Here is a 20768-nt window from a genome sequence, read left to right on the forward strand (position 1 = left end):
TACAGTGGCCATGCAACCATACGTGTCTCCTCTCATATATTATTTTAGATTCTTAATGAAACAGTGCCTCTCCCATTATATTCCATTCAAATATTAAACCTTTTTTTCCCTCTGTTCTAAGCCTTTTAAACCATATTCAATATTTGTTAAATTTGAATGTTTGACAAATTTGAGCATGACTGACAATTTTGTCACCTAACTTGATGTTGTTTCCTTTCAGGCACGGAAGGCTCTTAGAGCACTGAAAGGATTGGTTAAGATACAGGCTCTTATTAGAGGGTACTTGGTTAGAAAGAGGGCTGCTGCAACTCTTCACAGTATGCAAGCTCTAATAAGAGCTCAAACTACAGATCACAGCGAGCTCGTCGTTCCTTGAGCAAAGAAAGCAGATTTCTACATGAAGTTCTTGCAAGAAAATCTGTGGTAAAACCTGGTTTTCTACTCCTGAATGAATACCAACATCTCATTCGTTCATCTAAAATTGTTATATGAATGTTGGAAGGGGTGGTGGCGGGGGTACCGATGGTTGCATGGCCATTGTATGCAGAGCAGCACGTGAATAGGGAGGTGATGGTGGGAGAGATGAAGGTGGTTGTTGGCATGAATCAGAGGGTTGGAGATGGGTTTGTGAGTGTAGAGGAGTGCAGAAAAAGTGAGGAAGAAGAGAGAGAGAAAAAGATGGAATATTGCTGGAAATCCAGAGGAGAGAAGAAAAAGTGCAGATTCGTCACCTGGAGTTAACTCCGTTTATGTGAATTTAACGGAAGAAACCTAATTGATAGAATTTATACTACTTTGGGATGAAATAGAAGCATTTTTAAAACCGGGTACTAAACGGAAATTCAGCTCTTAACTTGGGGACGAAATAACCTATCAAGCCTAAAATTTATATTACATACACATTGTATTTATTTGTATGTGGTAGCAGACTCTTCGATTATATCAGTCTTCAAATAATTAGTTAATTAGGCACCAACATGATATCACTTATACCAGGTGTCTTATGACCAATAAAAACTAACATGGCAATTATCGAATACTTTGTAATAGATGAGTTATCTATCGAATACCAAATACTACACTTCAAAAGAAATAAGTTCAATGTTTTATAGCGGATACCAATGACCAAATACCAGATACTATGTTTCCCAAACCAAAAACTCCATGTCATCATATGATAAGCACATTCCTCACTAAAATAGGGTGTCGTCTACCGATATCTACTATTGTCTACTGAAGATATTCTCACATTAGGTAACTTAGTGAAAAATGATTGTAATTCGTCACAGGTAAGCTGGCCATTGGACCTATGAGTCAATAGGCTCATAATTGAGACCTATTTAGGTGAGGACCCATGATCAACAAAACAGTTCTATAAATATTATTTTAATCATATATTTGACTTCACTTTTTGAATTAATCCAACTTTGACTAGAATCTCAAATCTAGAGCACTAACTTGAGTAAAGGAGAATCTTTTGCAGCCATCCTACTATTTAGTAAAGGAGGCTTGAAGGATGAGTACATGGTAGTAGAAGTTCACTAAGTGGAAGAAGACTTTATAGGGTACATTCAACTCTGTAAAACTATGAATAAAACGCAAAAGTCAAGTAATCGGTACGCAAAAATATCATTCATTAGCAAAAGATGTTTACATTGTCAGCCTACACGGCCACACATCCAAAGTAAAAACACACAAAAGGGTTGAAAACAAAGAACAAACTATAAATTTTCCTTTTGTTACAAAAGTACCTTCTATTGGTTGACTTCTTCATCATCATTATTGTCCTCTTCAACAATCATGGTGTCACCAATAGTGGAAGGGCTAACTCGGGTGCCCTCCTCCCTAGATCCCTCGTCGGCATCCTCCTCGATGACAACCTCTTCGGCCTCCCTCACAGCCTCCCTCGCAACTGCTATCTCAACCTCTTCGGCCTCCCATCCCAACCTCTTCCTCAACCCTTGTAGAGTTCTTGGATACTGACTCTGAAGAGCTCAACATTATTCTTTAGTAGTCGTTGGAAGACTCTCAAAGGATGCCTACCATTGGTTGCTTCCAACCTAGACATGTCACTCTCTATCCCGCAAAGTCTAAAACGCTACCAAATTTTGTTGACCATTTAGACCTTTGCATGCCTTTAGAGTTCTATAGGAATCAATCTTTAATGTTGCTTCATCAAAGTCGATATGGATTGAAAAGGATATTGGATGTCTTCATTGTGTTTGAAAAGGATATTGTCTTCATCTAATTAGACTTGAGGTCATTAAAGAACTAGAAAGTTGAGATGCTAAAAGGTACTCATCCAGCATCCTCACGTCCAATGTTGGCCAACCCTATCCAGACTTAGCAATAAAGTATATTCAACCAGACATATGTGTCTATGTCATTCCATGCCAGTTTAAACCAACATTCAGTAGACGAGTTTGGAGAAGGAGAAACTCCACCAAGTTCCTACTTCTTGAAGCCATGTCCAACCTTTCACTTTGATGACTCCTTCCAACGTTTACTAGCAATGTTGCTCTATAAACAAAGATAATTCTTCCCAAGTCTTGTTGCCTTGAAGATTGATCTCCAAAAGTTGTCCATCTCCTAGTAAGTTTTGTCATGCATGCCTTAGATGAAGTAGTTCATCAAGATAGTTGTGTTCGTCAAACGATTCCCTGTTTGCATTGAAGATCTCTCTGAAGAAGAGGAAGTTCCTGTGTCAATGAATGACACTTTGGCTACATTAAACAAACCTCCAACCCCTATAGTTTAACCTGACATGCCCTCACCTCAACCAAACGTCTGCACAATAACCTTTATCACCCAACAACAACAACCATTCACCATGCTCCCTCCATAAAAGACCATTATCCTCTCAAAAGTCACATCCACCCCCTACATCCTTAACCAAATGCATGTCCTCATCCTGACAACAATGTGTGTCAAGAACCAAAAATTGTTGCAATGTTTCAAGCCAATAAGGAAGAACAAGATGTCAAAATTACCACAATCATCAATACCCTTAACACCTTAGTTAACCAAATCTTCACACCTAGACTTGACCTAACACTACCACTACCACCACCACCACATCCTCCTCCAACCGGGCAATGATGTTGTTTCCAAACCCTTTTGATGTTTATCAAATAAGTCAAAAGAAATTATGTGGATACATTTTCTGTTTAAGGTGAGAAATATATTGTCTATGAAGAGGAAATCTTTTTGAAAATAGAGGGCAAAATGTCTTTAAGGGGGAGAAAATTCTTATGTCTAGGGTGAAAATTTTTTTTAAGACATATCATTTAGGGGAGAATTTTTTTTAAAATATTCTTAGAAACCATGCACATTTACATCAATTTCACATGATTCTTACATGCTCTAATATTATAATGGTTATTATGATATTTTGCTTTGATATAATGCATTTATGCTCTCGAACATGCATTTATTTACATGTGCTCCTAACAATGATTTATGACTTATGGAAACTCATATATCATTCATACATACTCATATTATCTATTATTTATATGCTCTGATACATTATCTCAATTTCTTATACTAAATTTATATGCTTTGATACATTATATGCACTCTGATGAGCATGTCTATGTACTTTGTTATAAACAACTAGATAAATGTGATGGTATGAATAATTACTCTGAATATACAAAATCATAATTAATTAATTAGCATGATAAAGTTGTTCTATTCTCCTATGCTTTGATAAATCAAACAACTAGATAAATGACTAGTATGACAAGATTATTTTTTCTAAAATTTGCTCTTATCAATATTCCTATAGTTGCTCTGATCAATTCTTATATATTTATGGCCTAATATAATAGCTAAATGACTAGCATGATAGAAGTCATATAATGCTCTGATCAATATTTATCTTATCTCTTTGATATTCTCTAATATTTATTCGGTTCTTGCATAAAGGTTTGTTAAACATAAAAAAGGAAGAGTGATCGAGGTCGTACCTGAATCAAATTAATGAGAAATTAAATGCAGTAGATACTAGGAGAATGACCCCTAGGTGGTCTCTCAAGGACCAAATATTGGTTCAAGCAATAGGTCAAACACTTGGTAGGGGGAGTTTTCAAGGTGGTTTTGTTAAAAGAAAGGCATTGATTAAAACTCAAATTAAACACTGATTAAAGACAGTTTGTTCATTAGCTCAGTTACAACACTTCCAATCCTCGATTAACAATCAATTAATCACTGCTCTTACCCTATTCCAACACCAATCAATGAACTAAGCAAAGATTAATTGAGTTTTCCTAAAATCGAATTAAGCAAATGAATTACACACATTTAATCAATCCTATACCGAACAAATTAATTAACTAAGTGATAATTAACCCAAATTAGACCACTAAGCGTGTTGTAATCTCCAATGCACAATAGATTCAATGAAATGCAAGGTAAAATGCAATAGATTTACATTTAATACCCAAAAATCTCAAGGAAAATGCTGCAACATCGCTAATGATAAACCAAATCGCTTAAACTTCCATTAACATTAATTCAAAACAAAACCAAGCATTAAAATGCAAACACGGAACTAGAACAACAAGGGAAAACAAACAACAACTTGAAACACGAACTTCAAATGCACAAACGAAATTGGAACAATAAAAACGCAACTAAAACAAATTTGAAATAGATTCAAAACAGAATTGGAACATTACAAAACGAACCCATTGCAGAAATAAAAACCTAGAAACGAAAAACCTCTAATCCTAAAATGAAAATGAAATCCAATGCTGGAATTCAGCAAAACACGAAATTAAACACAACAATTAGACTCGAAAAATGAATTGGAGGACAAACCAAAGTGTAGAAACGAAAATGAGTGTTGGAACAAAATGGAAAACGAACTTTAAAATGAGCAATGGAAGTGCAGAGACATAGACAAAAATGGAGAATACAATTAAATCAAACTTTGAGTTCAATACAGTAAAGAAGAAATAGGAAACAAAAATAGAAGATGAACCTAAACTTGGAGAGCTCTCCTCTTTCCAAGAACAAGCCAAAAACATAAATGAGAGAATTTGGGAGAGTAGTGAGGTCTGCCTCCCTTTGGGCACTAAAACCTAGGTCAAGCCACTAATGGGCCTCTCCAAAAATGACCCAAAACGGCCCAAAAAGTCAAATTTGTCAAAAAAACTCCTAAAAATGAATTTACAATTTAATTTAAATGAAATTTCTGATGTAGCAAGTGAAGAATGACGTAGCAACTCTCTTGATGTCCCAAAATAATATTCCAAATAATTCCCTAAATTAATAATGGAAATAATTAGTCTCAGATAATTCAAATTAGTTAAAATAAGAATTACTGGTCAGATTAAGCCCAAATATCAAAACTGAGGAAATATTGAACAATTAAACTCAATTTTCTAATCAAATGTAGTACAAAAAGCTAAGTGAATAGTATAAGAAAATTTATTAATCAAAGAGATTGTTAAGACAAGATCGTCTAGCAACTCTTGTTTAGAAGTTTAACAATAATACCTAATGAAATAGGATCTATTAAAAATGAATAATCTAGGATAACACATTAAACGCTATACATGTGTAAACAAATCCTAAACGTGTACGTTACTCTAAACAGACTTCGCATAAACGTTATATAGTACAAATATCAAGCTAATCACTAATGAACACCAAACGTTTAAATACATGTACAAATATTACTTTCTTGCCTGTTGTGTTGTTTTCTCTTTATCTATGTAGATCTACAAAGGACAAAGCTTTATTCAAAAGTTTTGCATTGGTTTAAAAGAACATTAATAGATAGGAAAATATTATGGGAATGCTTATTTAATGTCTTCTATTTGACGTATCTGTACAAGCAACACAATTGCCTATGAAAAAACAACATAACATTTGACCTCGTACTAAAAGGTTACACACCTATGTGAAAGTCAATGTTGAGTAATAAATCTTTTTCGAAGAAGCCTATATAAACACTACAAAAAAGTTGGGCATTACCGAAGGCCAGAAGCCCTCGGAAATTGCCATAAGCCGTCGATAAAGGGTGTTTACCCAAGGCTTATCGACAGCCAAAAATCCTTCGGTAAATCTCTTGTCGCTAACATTTACCGAGGGCTTTCGCCCTTCGAAAATTACCGAGGGCTTCTGCCCTTCGGTAATTACCGAAGGCTTTCGCCCTTCGGTAATTACCGAGGGCCAAAAGCCTTCGGTAATTACCGAAGGGCAGAAGCCCTCGGTAATTTCCGAAGGGCGAAAGCCTTCGGTAATGACCATACGAGGGTATTTACCGAAGGGCAGAAGCCTTCGGTAATGACCTACTGTGGGCATTTACCGAAGGGCAAAAGCCTTCGGTAAATTGCAGAGAAGGTTTCAGAGAAATGGTATTTGTTGTGCAACCCAGACCTGTATATCAAATTTCAATTACAAACAGACCTGCATATCAGTTTTCAAGCACATACAAACATGCATAATGTGCATCTCAAAGATGCAATCAATTATCAATATCCATTGAACATCAATTAATCCAACGAACATCCATTAATGTATAGATAATGTAATTATAGTGCAAATATAAAATAATGTAACAAAAGGATGTTCTAACATCCAAAGTTTGGAAGTAGATCTAACTAACATTGAAATCATATCAAGTCAAAAATGTTCTAATATCCAAATGTTTGTGTAACAAGTAATAAGAAAATGAAACTAATAATGTACATAACTATCATCAGAATGATCTTCATCATCCTGCTCCTGTACTGATGGCTGGACTGGTGTGGGTTGGACTGATGAGGGTTGGACTGATGTGGGCTGCTGAGTGGCAGCAGGTGATGAGGAGGGTCGTGGCTGGATCGGAGGGATATTTTGTACGTCCTGTGAGGTTTCAGGCAAGACTCTCATGACCAGGGCCTTAAAGTTTGTAAACTCTGCTCTGAGATCAATGATCTCCTGGTCACGTTGCCGGAGTTCCTGCGTGAGGCGAAGAACGACCTCGTCAGGAGTACTGGTGGAAGAAGAAGGCTGGTGCTTCAGAGTACCTCCTCTGGATGCTGTATAGTTTGCAGCAAGCTGTCCCGCACCATACACTCGTCCTTTTTTCTTCCCACCAACGATGTCGATCCAGCACTGTGTCCTACGGATGTCATCATCTGCATTACTGGCATCATCCGGTGTAGGAGCTGACTCATGTTCAGATCTAACCTGTGAAAGTCTCGTAGAAAAGTCTTCCTGTTGAAAGATTAAAAGCAATGTCAGGGAACGATAGTATAACATAAATGAAATATTAGTAATAGTAATAGTGTTATTTGCTTACATGAGTCTTCCGAGATCTTTCATCAACAAATTGATTAGTTCCCTTCCGAACATGAGTCTGTGCAAAGACCTCATCAACATGTGCCTGTAACATAATTAAGAATTACAAGCGTACATATGAAATAGAATATACATAACTTATGTATGAAAGAAAAAGTTATGTAATGAGATTATACCATACGAATGGCATGCTCATGAATGGTGATCGACCCACCAGTATGCAGGGTGCCACCCCTTTCAGACGCTCTGTTCCTCTGGGCTTTGGCACATTTATTGCGAAACTCTACTGTATTCCAATGAGCCAGTAAAGAGTTCCAAATTTGTTCACCCAGCCAGTAAGGGCGCTGTCCTGCATTGCGGGCATCCCTAAACATCTCTGACAGTCGATGAGATGCTTTCATGTGGAAATTTCTGTGTATCTGACTTTCATGTTCAGGTTTCCATTGCACCTTCATCTGTAACATTAAAGAGAACAAACATTGATTACAGAACATACTAAAATAAGAAGGACAATTAGTTAAATAGATTGTTCACCTGAAAGCGCTCCCAGAATGCCTTTTTGTCGTCATCAGGAATTGCTCCCCAAGTAGGCCATGGACTTAGAAACTGTTGCTTAATTGAACGTGTGATGGCCTAGGAAGCAACCCTAGATGGAATAAACCTGCAGGATAAAAGTCATTTGAATTACAATAGGGTTTAAACATCAAATTATATCAAGAGATTAAAAACTTACCCTTTACCATACGGCTCAATCCATGGTCGATCATGGAGGGGCGGGTCAAGACCTTCACCATCACCACTTGAATCTTGATTAGCAGATGGTGTGACAGTGTCAGAAGGTGGTATAACAGATAAGGAAGGTATAGAAGTAGGGTCAGGGACAGGAGTGGGGGTTATAACCATAGGAGGAGGAGTGGGGGTTATAATTACAGGAGGAGGAAGAGGGTCTGTTGCAGGGGTAGTAGAAGGGTGTACTACAGGGGTAGGAGTAGGGTCTACTGCAGGTGTAGGAGGTTGTACTGTAGGGGTAGGAGGAGGCCCCACAGATGATGTACTGCCGGCAGCAGTGGTAGGTAGTCTAGCAGGCACCCTAAGTACATACTTTGGTGCCTGCCGTTGCCTCTTTCTAGGCCTTGCTATCCCCTTTCCTTTATCAGGACGTTCTGAACCTTGTCCTGTCATGACTACATTGAAATGGTTACAAATAAAGCGAAAAAATAGAAATGATTAACGAAGGATCAATGGTTTTTAAAGTAAATGTATAAATAATTGCATACAACTTTTAAGATGGTATTTTAGATAACTCTATTGAAATGACAGTTCAATTTGCTACAATGGATGTCCAACATTCAATCGTCGTCATCATGATCTTCATCTTCATCTTCTTCTTCATCATCGTCTTTATCATCATCATCTTCTTCTACTTCGTCGTCGTCATCATCATCATCATCATCATCATCATCTTCTTGTTCGTCTTCTTCTTCTTCTTCTTCTTCTTCTTCTTCTTCTTCTTCTTCTTCTTCTTCTTCTTCTTCTTCCTCTTCTTCTTGTTCTTCATCACCTTGTATTGTTGCTTGTAATTCATCTCCATCACCATCATGGTCGACCAATGCGGTTATACGTTCAACTTCAATAACTTCTTGTGGTTGTGACATTTGGTCAAGTTGGTAGGCAACATCTTCCTCAACCTCATTTGAGTCAATGCGACCTCTAGGCTTGGTTTGTATTGCTACGCACCAACCACGCTTGTCAATATTGCGGAATGGTGGATATGGCACATAATAAACCTGTCTGACATTACTCGGTAGAATGAAAGGATCAAACGATCCATTTCTTAATCTCTGGTTGAGTTCGACAATATTAAAGCGTGGACCGACTCTAGTACCAGCTCTAGAAGGATCAAACCGTTCACAATAAAAAAGTACTACTCTGTTTGGAAAAGTAGTGTTGTTGTACTCTAACTCATATATTTTATGAATGATCCCATAGAAATCATCATAACATCCCTCTGTTAGGCCCTTCACATACACACCACAATTTGATGTTTTCTTTCCTTTAGACCATTCATGTGTATGGAATTTGTAACCATTGGTGAAGTAAGTGTGCCATTCTTTGACACATCTCATTGGCCAATTCGACAGATGTCTTAACTCTTGAACCGTGGGAGTTAATGGCTGATTAAAAACCTACAAAGGTACTAACAAAATTATAAAAGCAAGAGTCAAATTAACCTTGCTCTAAATGTAGGAAAAAGTATGGACCTGATTTCTAAACCAATGGGGAAACTCTGAGTGTATTATAGCAAAAGTATTTCCTTCTGCGACTTGCTCAGCCACAACAAATGAGCTGGTACAAATGAAATTCATTAGTGTATAATAATTGAACCGTTTGAAAGATAAGAGATGGATGATGACATACTCAAGGTACGGCTTTACTTCACTGCAATTGATTAAGACATGGACATGAGCAGAGTTGAATTCAGCATCAGTTAACCAATGAGTGAATTCTTTCCCTACGTGACGGCCTGATTGTCGGAACACTGACAATGCACCTTCACGTGGTTCAACTTACCATTGCATTTCATTTCTGACATGAGTGGGGGACAACATGAAATTTTTGAAATAATGTGAACAAAAATACGTTGTCTCTCTGTGCAAGTAAGCTGCACAAATTGAGCCTTCTACTCTAGCTTTATTTTTAACTGAACGTTTGGATTCTCCAATAAACCTTTCAAATGGATACATCCACCTGTATTGCACAGGTCCCCCAAGCCAAGCTTCATATGCAAGATGAATTGGAATATGCTCCATTGAATCAAAGAATGTAGGAGGGAATATTCTTTCTAATTTGCAGAGAATAATTGGGATATTTTCATCCATCTTTTTAAGGGAATTCTCCTTTAGTGTCGTGCAACACAAATCTTTAAAGAAGTTACTGATCTCTATCAGTGGATTTAACACGTGCATTGGCAAACAACTGAACGCAAGAGGGATTAAAGTCTCCATGAATACATGATAATCATGACTCTTCAACCCTTGAATAGTACCGTTCTGAACATTGGCACATCTGGACAAGTTAGAAGCATATCCATCTGGCATTCTAAGCTCCTTGATCCATCCACACACTATTCTTGCCTCGTCTTTTGAAATGGTGTAATTTGCTTTTGGTTTAAATAATCGGCCGTTACCTTGCGCCTTCAACTCTAAGTCTTTTCGTCCATAATACAAAGGTAAATCTTTTCTTGCTTTCTCATTATCTTTTGTTTTACCTATAACATTCATAACTGTGTTGAAGACATTGTCAAAGAAATTCTTTTCTGTGTGCATGACATCGAGGTTGTGTCTTAGCAAGTTGTCTTTCCAATAGGGAAGTTCCCAGAATATGCTTCTTTTAGTCCAATTATGCCATTCTCCAAACCCTTCTATCCTATTCTGACCAGATTCAGTGACTTTTGGATAGTCTTTCACTCTTCTCCAAACGTGTGATCCAGTGAACTTGGGCGGGGGCATATCCGTTTCAACTTGCCCTTTGCGAAATGCCATTTTGTTTCTTCTAAAGGGGTGATCAATGGGCAAGAACCGTCGATGGCAGTCAAACCAACTACTTTTCCGACCATTACTCAATTGGAATGACTTTGTATGTTCCATGCAATGTGGACAAGCTAATCGACCATGCGTGCTCCAACCAGATAACATCCCATACGCTGGGAAGTCATTAATAGTCCGCATCAAGGCTGCCCTCATAAGGAAATTTTGCTTCCTTGAAACGTCATACGTCCAAACACCATTCCATAACTTCTTCAAATCATCAATCAAAGGCTCCAAATAAACATCAATCAATGATTTGGGATTAGATGGACCTGGTATTATACACGATAGAAACATGTAAGGCTTTGTCATACACATCTCAGGTGGTAGATTGTATGGGGTAACTATCACGGGCCAGCATGAATATGGTGATGCAGACGCCTGAATGTATGGGGTAAACCCATCAGAGCATAGACCAAGTCTGACGTTACGTGGTTCACTAGCAAAGGATGGATGTTTACGATTGAAGTGCTTCCAAGCTTCACCATCAGAAGGATGACGCAAAAATCCCGGAGTTTTGTTACCATCATGCCGTGTCATGTGTTGTGATGTTTGCATTGAAGTAAACAATCTTTGTAATCTTGGAATTATAGGCAAGTAGAACATGGACTTTATTGGAATTGGTTTTTTTTGCATCTGTCCAGCATGCATTGTATGATATCGAGGTGAGCCACAAAACTTGCATTCAACCAACAATGCATCATTTTTGCCACTGTCATTGTCATAGAATAACATACATCCATTAACACAACAATCAATCTTCTTGACATCCAATCCCAACTTTGAAACACATTTTTTGGCTTGGTAATAATTCTTCGGCATGAAATTGTTTGGTGGTGTCAAATCTAACATCAATTTTGTATAGAAGTCCAGTGCTTGAATGGGAACATTCCAATTAGATTTGCCAGCCATGAGTCTAATGCACACTGACAATTTTGACTCAGATGAACCTTCAAATACAGGTAGATTTGCCTCTGTAAGTAAATTGTAAAACCTCTACGTCGTTTCATTTGGAGGCTCTTCATCATGACTATCGTCTGCTTCTTCAGCATGGTGACGAAGAGCATTGTCGGCCATCTCTTGCATATACGCAAATTGATCTATCTCAGATGTATGTACAATAGTATTCGAACCTGATGCAAGCCGTTTTACAGCTGCAGTGGAGGTCGAAGGAATTTCTTCACCATGAAATGTCCAGACCGTGTAATTAGGCATGAACCCTTTTTGGTAAAGGTGAACTTTGACGACTTCATCTTTCAAAATCCTTGTACATTCGCACTTGATGCATGGACATCAAATCCCTCCATCAAGAGCATAATATTGACATCGTCGGGCCGTCTCCACGAACTCTTCAACTCCGATGACAAAAGATTCCTTCAAACCTCTCCATCCACTATAACAACGGTCGTACATCCATCCACGATGATTGGGAAAATGGGCCATGTTCTGTGACAAGCCAAAGAAATCAAAACTTAGCCAAAACAACAACACTCCATGTGACATAAGTAATAAACCTATTAATACTCAAGCCAAACATGGAAGGCAATTTCAACACTATTGTCATAGGCATTCAATAAGGGCATGCAAAGACAAGTCCTCAATATTGAAATGTCTTTGACATCCTAAGTGGTTGTGTATTAAATTTTGGGGAGTCAATTTTCTGACATTACTGAAGTTCTCTTTTATAGAGTACTTCCACATATTATGTACATTGTAAGTGTTTAAGGTACTTTCACCCTTCTCATTCCATTGAGAATGTGTGTAGTACCATAGGACTTTAAAAGACTACTTAACTTAATCAAGTTGTACCCTAATAAATGAACATACAATATAGAGGAACATACAATATATACATCAACATACAACATATACATGAACATTCACTCATGGCCTAAATGTAGGTTTGATAACAAATTTCTGCATGGAAATAAAATTCTCACCTACTTTAGTCTATTTATAGGTGTTCAATAGTCAAATTCTGTTTTTGTTTTTATTTTTCAATTGAGACTTCATTTTTATCTTTCTTTTATCTTTTAAAAGTGGTGTAGATAGTTAGTTTACTGTTTTGGTGAGTACTTTAATAGACTTTGCATTCTTTGCACTTTTAGGTACTACTTTTAGGTTTCTAAGTTGTCAAATTTAGAGTTTAAGGTTTTTTTATAGTGTGAGTTCTTAATTAGCTAGGTTCTACCATTCTTAACTTGTTAGGGTAGTTTATTTGTAGTATATTTTCCTAGTTTAGTGCAGTTTGCAATTGTAGTACAATTTGTTTGAGGTTTGAGTAGTGATTGTTAGCTATTTCATCTACTTTTTTGGGTGCCAAGTACGCAAACTTTGAGATATACCTAGGTCATCTATTGTGTCATGTTTCTTAGCTTCCTTTAACAACTTTAAACTTGTTAGGATGTGTAGAATACACAGTCTTAGGTTACTTTAGGTCAATTCCCATTTTGTAACATACTTATTTCACTTTTAAGGTATAAGTAGCCAAATTTTGAGATTTTGGTACTTGATCCAATTTGACATCTTTCTTAACTTTATTTAAGTACTTTAAACTTGTTAGGATAAGAACATTACACATTCTTAGGTTAGTTTAGGTGAATTTCGAAATTGTCACCTATTTAGTACACTTTTTAGGTTCTAGGGTGTCATATTTTGTAGTGTGAGTTTGTAGTTAGACTTCTTTATGGATGTTCTATACTGTTTTTGATCATATAACTCCATCTGGAAACATCATACCAGCTTTTGCCAATCCATAAATAAATATTAAAGTTTGGCAAATTTCAAACAGCACATGAAATGCATATTGCACCAGAAAATGACTTTGAAAATGGTGGTTTCAAACCCAAAAATGCTTGGAAGTATTTCAACAGCTCAAGTGATGCTTCAAGCAAGTTTATATCATCAATTTGAAGGTGTGCAATGACTTAAACAATAAAGAAAAAGACTACACCAGAAAATCACTGCTCTACTTCCAAACATGAGGCAAATTTGGTGGTTTAAAGGGTGATTTTGCACAAACACGTTTGGACACATAATTTGATGTTTTGAGCAACTTTGTATCATCAATTTGGATGTGTTTAAACACTGAAACAGCCAACAAACACACTGCAGCAGAAAATCACTAGTTCACTTCCAATTTTAGGCAAAAGTGATGGTTTAGGAAGTGATTTTGCATAATGGCTCAAATTTGACCAAATGAACAGTGCATACAAGGTCCAAATGACAAAATAAACTTGCACTAATGATAAAAATGCACTAAAACAATCAGATTCATCAAATCACCCCTGCTGCAGCTAATTATGCAGCATTTTTTACACCAAATTTGCACTAGAATTGAAAACAAATACTAGAATCAAACTGGACAGCACAAACAAAGCTTATGGAAGTCCTAATTCACTACAGCTAGCTGCAAAATATTAGCTACGAGATGTTTAAACATGTAAAACACATGCAAGGATATCAATCACGGTGAAAAGATTGATTAAAATCTGTGACAGCACTTTGCTAATGGATTTTAAGCAACTTAGATATGCTTTTTGCATTTTATGGATTAATACAAGTTGCCACTACTTGAGACATGTGTAATAACATCAAATGAACATGTTCAAATCTTCAGAACAACAAAATGTGCACTGGAATAGGTTTTGGATATTGCACCAAATTTGAAAATTATGTGCAGACTTTGAAAACCAGAATAACTTTTTTTATGCTTTAGCTTATATCATCCAGGCTAGACATTGCCTCATTGCCTTTTATGGATTTATATATTGCTACACATGCATCTAAACACATATTTGCAAAGAAAACACAGAAAATAAAGGCTGGAACAGAATCAACACTTCATGACAGAAATAACACTACACATAAGGCACATGACTTTAGACAAAACTGGAAAATGAATATGCAAGCTGGAATTCAACTCAAGCAAACGAAATTCACTGATTAAAATGATGAAGAAACACTAAGGAACACTGGAAGTACAAGCACAACAAGTACAAACACGATTTAAACCAATTTCTCACCTTTTTAGTACACTTTTTTAGGTTCTAACTTCTCAAAATTTGAGTTTTAGGTACTTGTTTGCTTTTGAGTAGTTTCCTAGTGTCATTTCACTACTTTATACTTGTTAGGATATTAACATTAGTTATTGTTAGTCTACTTTAGGTGAATTGCCTCTTTCTCACCCTTTTAGTAGACTTTTTTAGGTTCTACATACTCAAACTTTGAAGTTGAGGTAATTCTTTGCTTTTGACAAATTTCCTAGCTTCATTGTACTAGTTTGAACTTGTTAGGATGTTAAATATAGTAGTACTCTTTTTAGGTTTTAGGTAGTCAAATTTTGAGATTTTGCTACTTATCCAATTTGACATCTCTATTACCTTCATTTAAGTACTTTAAACTTGTTAGGATAACAACAATATACTTTCTTTGGTTATATTAGGTGAATTTCGAAATTGTCACCTATTTAGAACACTTTTCATGTTTTAAGTACTTCAATTTTGAGACTTCACAATTGAAGTCCAAAATCATATGTTCAACTTTGACTTTAGAGTTCACTTTCACAATTAAAGTCGAAATTCATGTACAGGTTGTTGGAGACTTTAAGAGACATATCTTTTAACATGTTGAAGGCCAAATTAATCACTGGAGTGCCCTTAACCACTACCAGTTGGAGCAAAGTTAATAAAGTTTAACCTAAGAGATGGTCTACTTTAGCCTTAGTAAGGAATTTTCAGTTTTTTAGTTAATATATAAACTATAAAACAACTATAACTTTGGTTCCTCCTTCTAGTTTGGTAACTTGGGGGATTCAAGATAGTATATAACCAACATATATGCATGTTGGTTTGTTCTTGTACTCTACTTCATCCTTATAGTTACTCATTTTAAGTCTTACCCTGTATTGAAAGAAATTTTTAAGGGTGTTGTCATGGTCTTTTTCCAAGAGGGAATTTCGGTTCAAGGGTGGAGAACAAGGTGTGGAGATTATATATGAGAAGAATATGCAACACAGACAACACAAGAGAGAAGACAAAAGGCGAAAGAGAAAGAGAGATAAAAGGCAAACAAAATTTTATTTACCAAAAGGAGGGGTCAGCATGTTTATTTATCAAATTGTTGCATGGCTATAGGGTTTTATACAGATCAATCACGAGCAAAATAAAGCAAGGCAAACAAAATAAGACATCATTTACCTACCTGGAAATGATGAAGTCTTCGACACTTGAGTGTAGCCCTTAAACAATGACACTTTTGCAACTAACTTTAACCCACTCCGTTTGAAGCTTCCAAATGTTATGTGCTCCTAATTGAAACCTCAAAACCTTGTAGAATAATGGACAATTTTAATTAGCAAAACGCAACAACAACAAAAGATTAATCATCAAACACCCTATATCCATCCCAAACCTTCACAACTTTAACTTTAAGGTTTCTGAAAACATTTACCAGAATCTACTTATGCAAATAATTGAATTGTCAAAGTAACATGTGTTTCCACTAACTGTCTGTGAATTAATTTGGTCCATGAGCCATGTTCATTTGGTTTTGTCATATAAGATAATATTATTGTCCACTCACGGCCAAATTATAAACAAAGCTTGCTTCTTCATCATACACAATTACCACCTCCATATTATATATATATATATATATATATATATATATATATATATATATATATATATATATATATATATATATATATTTATTTATTCAGATTCCATGGTGGCTAATATTACTTGACTGTCATATGCAGAGATTTCTACACCAACAAAATGAGACTTGTAGTCCACCATTTCAAATGATAATCTGGTAGTGAAAGTGGATTTAAAAAGCAAGAACACTGCACAAAAACTGAAAATGGAAAAATAACCATTTGAACACTGCACACAACTTTAAAATGGAAAAATAAACTTTCTCAAACTCTGTACATGCACAAACACAACAAGATTCAACAAATCATACCAGACATTGCCAAATATGCATGAAAATGTTACCAAAACTACACCAGAATTCAGAATTCAGTGAAATGAAATGAAGACAAGAGTTGCAATGACTCTAAGACATCCTAAAACACTTGATATAACTGCATAGAATCCGGTAGAAGAATTTAAACACCTAAGACACAAGCAAAGATATCAATCACGGTGAAAAAATTGATAAAAAAAGCAATAACAGCACCTTGTTTCAGGATTTATTAGCAACTCAACTATGCTTTTTGCACTTTACTGTACTTGGAACATGTTTAATATCATTATACAAACTTTCACATTGCTTAAGAAACAAAAAAGTTCCACTGAAACAGATTTATGAGATTGCACTAGATTTATTCCATTTTGTGCAGAATTTTTGAAACAGAATCATGTTTTAACTGATGTAGCACATATAATCAAGGCTAGACATTGTCTCATTGCCTTATATGATTCATAAACGACTACAAATGCACTGCAACTAGAGAAAAGAATCAAACCTTAGCTGGAAAAAAAATTTTACACTAGAAAAAGTCCTAGTTTGGTGGTTTGATACTAAAAAACATATGCAAGTGATTTAAACACACAACTGAATGTTCAAGTAACTTTATTTGATGATTTTAATTGTCTTTAAACACTAAAATGAGTTATAAATAGCCTGCAACTCAAAATCACTACTCCACTTCTATTTTAACTCAAAAAGTGATGGTTTTCACCGTGTTAAATGTCCTTGCAATGTCCGGTTCGAGTTTGATCATGCTTAGTTGTTGTTTTGAAGATTAGTTTAGTGTATTTACACTTTCTACAGTCATTTGCATTGATAGCTAGCTGTTTGAATCATTATAACTTAGAATGAGGGGTGTAGTTGTTTAATTTGCTACATTATTACTATTTCTATGCCAAATAATCACTCAAAAGACTTTGTTTTGATGATTTAAAGTTGTTCTAAAATTCTAATTTGACTTATAACCACTGTTGTGCAATTTCACAACTCAAAACCTCAATTTACAGTTCATTTTTTCTAGTGCAAAGTTGAATCCAACTCTGATTTTTGAATTTATGCATTTGTAATTGGTTTGGGTTGTATAACTATGAGACCTGACCATACAAAAACAATGGTAGGTGTCTTCCCTCTCCTTCCCATCAATCCTTTTGCAAAAGGGTAAAGATGTGTCAATACCCAAAAACTGAAAAAAACTCCACCAAGTAGACGGCTCCATTGAGGTATAACACTATATATTGTTCTGCTAACTCCAACTGTTATTCCTATCAGGTTAACCATCATGATTGTGATTGGTGGTATCCTAAGGGATGTCCACTTCACAACATAGAGATCAACAAACTCATCATCTACATCATCCCCACCAGATTTTGATGTCAAGGTGAAAGAGATTTCAATCCCTGCTATCACTTTGAGCAAACCCTGTAGCACTGCAGCTAGATGTGCACTTGTTCCTCCAATCAACCAAAACTACTCGTTTCTCCACCACTCTTCCAGCTCAACGCCGGACCACTTGCTTTCAAGCACAGCCAGCATGCACAAAGTCACAGTGATGGTCAAGAGATAAACAAGGAAAGTGACGTTGACAATTTGAACAATGAATTGGCCTGAGAAGAGGGAGAGTGCAGGGAGGAAGCAGTAGACTATAAGGAAAAAGGAAGTGAATGGATAGATTCCAACATTAAGGTATGCAATCCGTTGAAGAAACTTCATTCTTGGGCTAGCTAGAAATGCATTGTTTCTTGAGAAGAATATTTCAACCCACCCAGTTGCCCATCTTAGGACTTGATGTAGTCTGTTAGTGAGATTTATGGGAGCTGTGCCACGGAATGCATCACGCTTGGTAACATAGTAAACTGATTTCCATCCTCTATTGTGCATCCTGTAGCCAGTAACGACATCCTCAGTAATTGATCCATAGATCCATCCGACACGCTGTCCCCATTCAGTTTTATCCTCGTACCAACAAGAGATCACACTGATGGCCTCTGCCACGATTGATGCATCAAGAAGCTCACGTGGTATGGTGAGGGCGTCAGGAGGGCGCCCATTCTTCACTGTAGGGTGATCAGCAAGTGGATTTAAGATCAAACCGATTAAACGGATTGCTCGATATAAGTGGTTAGTATAACTATTTTTTTTATGGTGGTTGGACTTAGACTTAGACCTAAAATTTGTAACCTATAAGTCCTACTAAGTACACTTTAAACCATTCAATCAATATCAAAGGTTCACTTCGTAGTTGAAGTTTTGCGTAGTTAGAGCACACAGTTGCAAGCATTAGAAGCAAAGACAACATACCAATAAACTTTCTCAATCAAACAACATCATACACTGCTGCCACAAGAACATCAAACAGATTCAAAAACATTTTAACTCATAATGAATTTTTAAATGCACAACTTACCTCAACCAAGAAAGCCCTTGACGATGGCAACCTTTGTACAACACGACAGCCACACAAGCCCACAACGACCCCTCCAACAAAGTCCCTTAACCAAGTTCGCCACAACACCGTCATCACCCCACTACCACCACCTTCAAACAACCCCCTCGGAATAATGTAATCCCTCAACCACCACCCTCCTCACCGGCACTATCCTAACGTCGACACAGCAATTGCAGCAAAAAAGGGGTTAATTTTGATTTCAGAACAACAGAGGAAGATGCTTGGGGGTTCTGAGGTGAGAGACGAAAAATTGGGGGAAAGCTTCTGTGGAAACTAAAATTTGGAGAATGGGAGAGGGAAATCCCAAATTTTCATTTCACTAGGTCGATGCTTGTACCGACGGCCTATGGAGCCTTCGGTAAACTCAAAAAGCTTTCGGTAATCAACCACTTACATGACCGTCGGTACATCCTTCGGTAAATCAACTTTACCGAAGGCTCCAAAGGCCGTCGGTATTATTCCTTCGGAAATTAACGTTTTTCCTGTAGTGAAAGAAGATCACATGAAGAGAAGAATACAAGGATTTAAAGAAGAATCATTATTGCATATTCTTATGGGTTAATTTCTCTTACGTTTGCGACGTGTAAGCTTTCTTTGAAAAAGACAGAAGTTTTTCAAATATACTTTGTATTGCAAAGATATCCTCTCTAAGAGAGTCATTATCTGTTTTCATAAAAAGACTTTGTTGTTTTTGTATAATCAGAAGTGATTTAAAGTACTTGTTTATTTAATTCATAAAGTTAAACTATATAATAAGTTAGACTAATTGATACCAATAATGATTATAATCATTGTAAAGTACGAATGATTAAACACGTAATTTGGTCAAAATGACCCATATAAGATTACAGTCAAAACTAAAAAACATAACTCATTTAATATAGAATTTAACCGGACTGTTTTTTTTTTCATGCACTCCCACAAAATTCATAAAAAGAATTATATATTTTGAAAAGTATTTTTAAATTTAAAAATGCATTCTAGAATATATATATATATATATATATATATATATATATATATATTTAAGAATATATCTTTTTTGAATTGTACAAGTCTTTTTTTTTCTTTCAAATTATGTAAATGATTTTAAAACTATCTAATCGAAAAGTCATTTTTCTCATAAAAAAAACTTTTGATTTGTATAATTTGAAAACTAAATAATTTCTTAATTATATAATCAAGTTGTTAATCTTTTTAAGATGAATTTTAAATTGTATAATCCAAAATTTATTTTTAACTTTCAAAATCAACAATTTTTAAATTGCTAATTTGTTTAAAATAAATAAAAATAATTTATTAATAATGTTATAATTTAATAAAATAATATAATAAACATAAAAAAAAGGAAAAAAGACTCGTGTGTATGCAGCGGTTCGAAACTAATTTTTTAAAAAAGAAACGAGTTCAGGATTGTAAATCCAGAAGTTATTTTTAATTTCTGGCACATAAAGCTTCCA

At 35.8% G+C, this 20768-nt stretch overlaps 1 protein-coding gene and 1 pseudogene across 2 annotated transcripts; both read right to left on the minus strand.

Annotated features, from left to right (window-relative positions):
• Nucleotides 1-6534: 6534 nt before the first annotated feature.
• On the minus strand, nt 6535-19616 carry LOC148196597 (uncharacterized). 2 transcript variants are annotated; one of them, XM_088092593.1, is made up of 5 exons: nt 8030-9857; nt 7831-7957; nt 7473-7751; nt 7298-7381; nt 6535-7212 (listed from the first exon to the last, which is right to left on the minus strand). In XM_088092593.1, the coding sequence occupies exons 3-5, from the start codon at nt 7749-7751 to the stop codon at nt 6691-6693; spliced, it is 885 nt and encodes a 294-aa protein (XP_087948719.1). In that variant the 5' UTR covers nt 7831-7957; nt 8030-9857; the 3' UTR covers nt 6535-6690. The 2 variants fall into 2 exon arrangements, 1 of the variants encoding a protein (XP_087948719.1); XR_015780198.1 differs by lacking the exons at nt 6535-7212; nt 7298-7381; nt 7473-7751 and adding exons at nt 16086-16210; nt 19267-19616 and having other exon boundaries at nt 7826-7957; nt 8030-12329.
• Nucleotides 17916-18898, minus strand: LOC148196598 (cellulose synthase-like protein D3 pseudogene; annotated as a pseudogene).
• Nucleotides 19617-20768: the final 1152 nt, after the last annotated feature.

Source organism: Vigna umbellata, chromosome 6 (genome assembly GCF_029865625.1).
Source record: "Vigna umbellata cultivar VRB3 chromosome 6, Vumbellata_1.0, whole genome shotgun sequence".
Lineage (NCBI taxonomy): Eukaryota > Viridiplantae > Streptophyta > Magnoliopsida > Fabales > Fabaceae > Vigna > Vigna umbellata.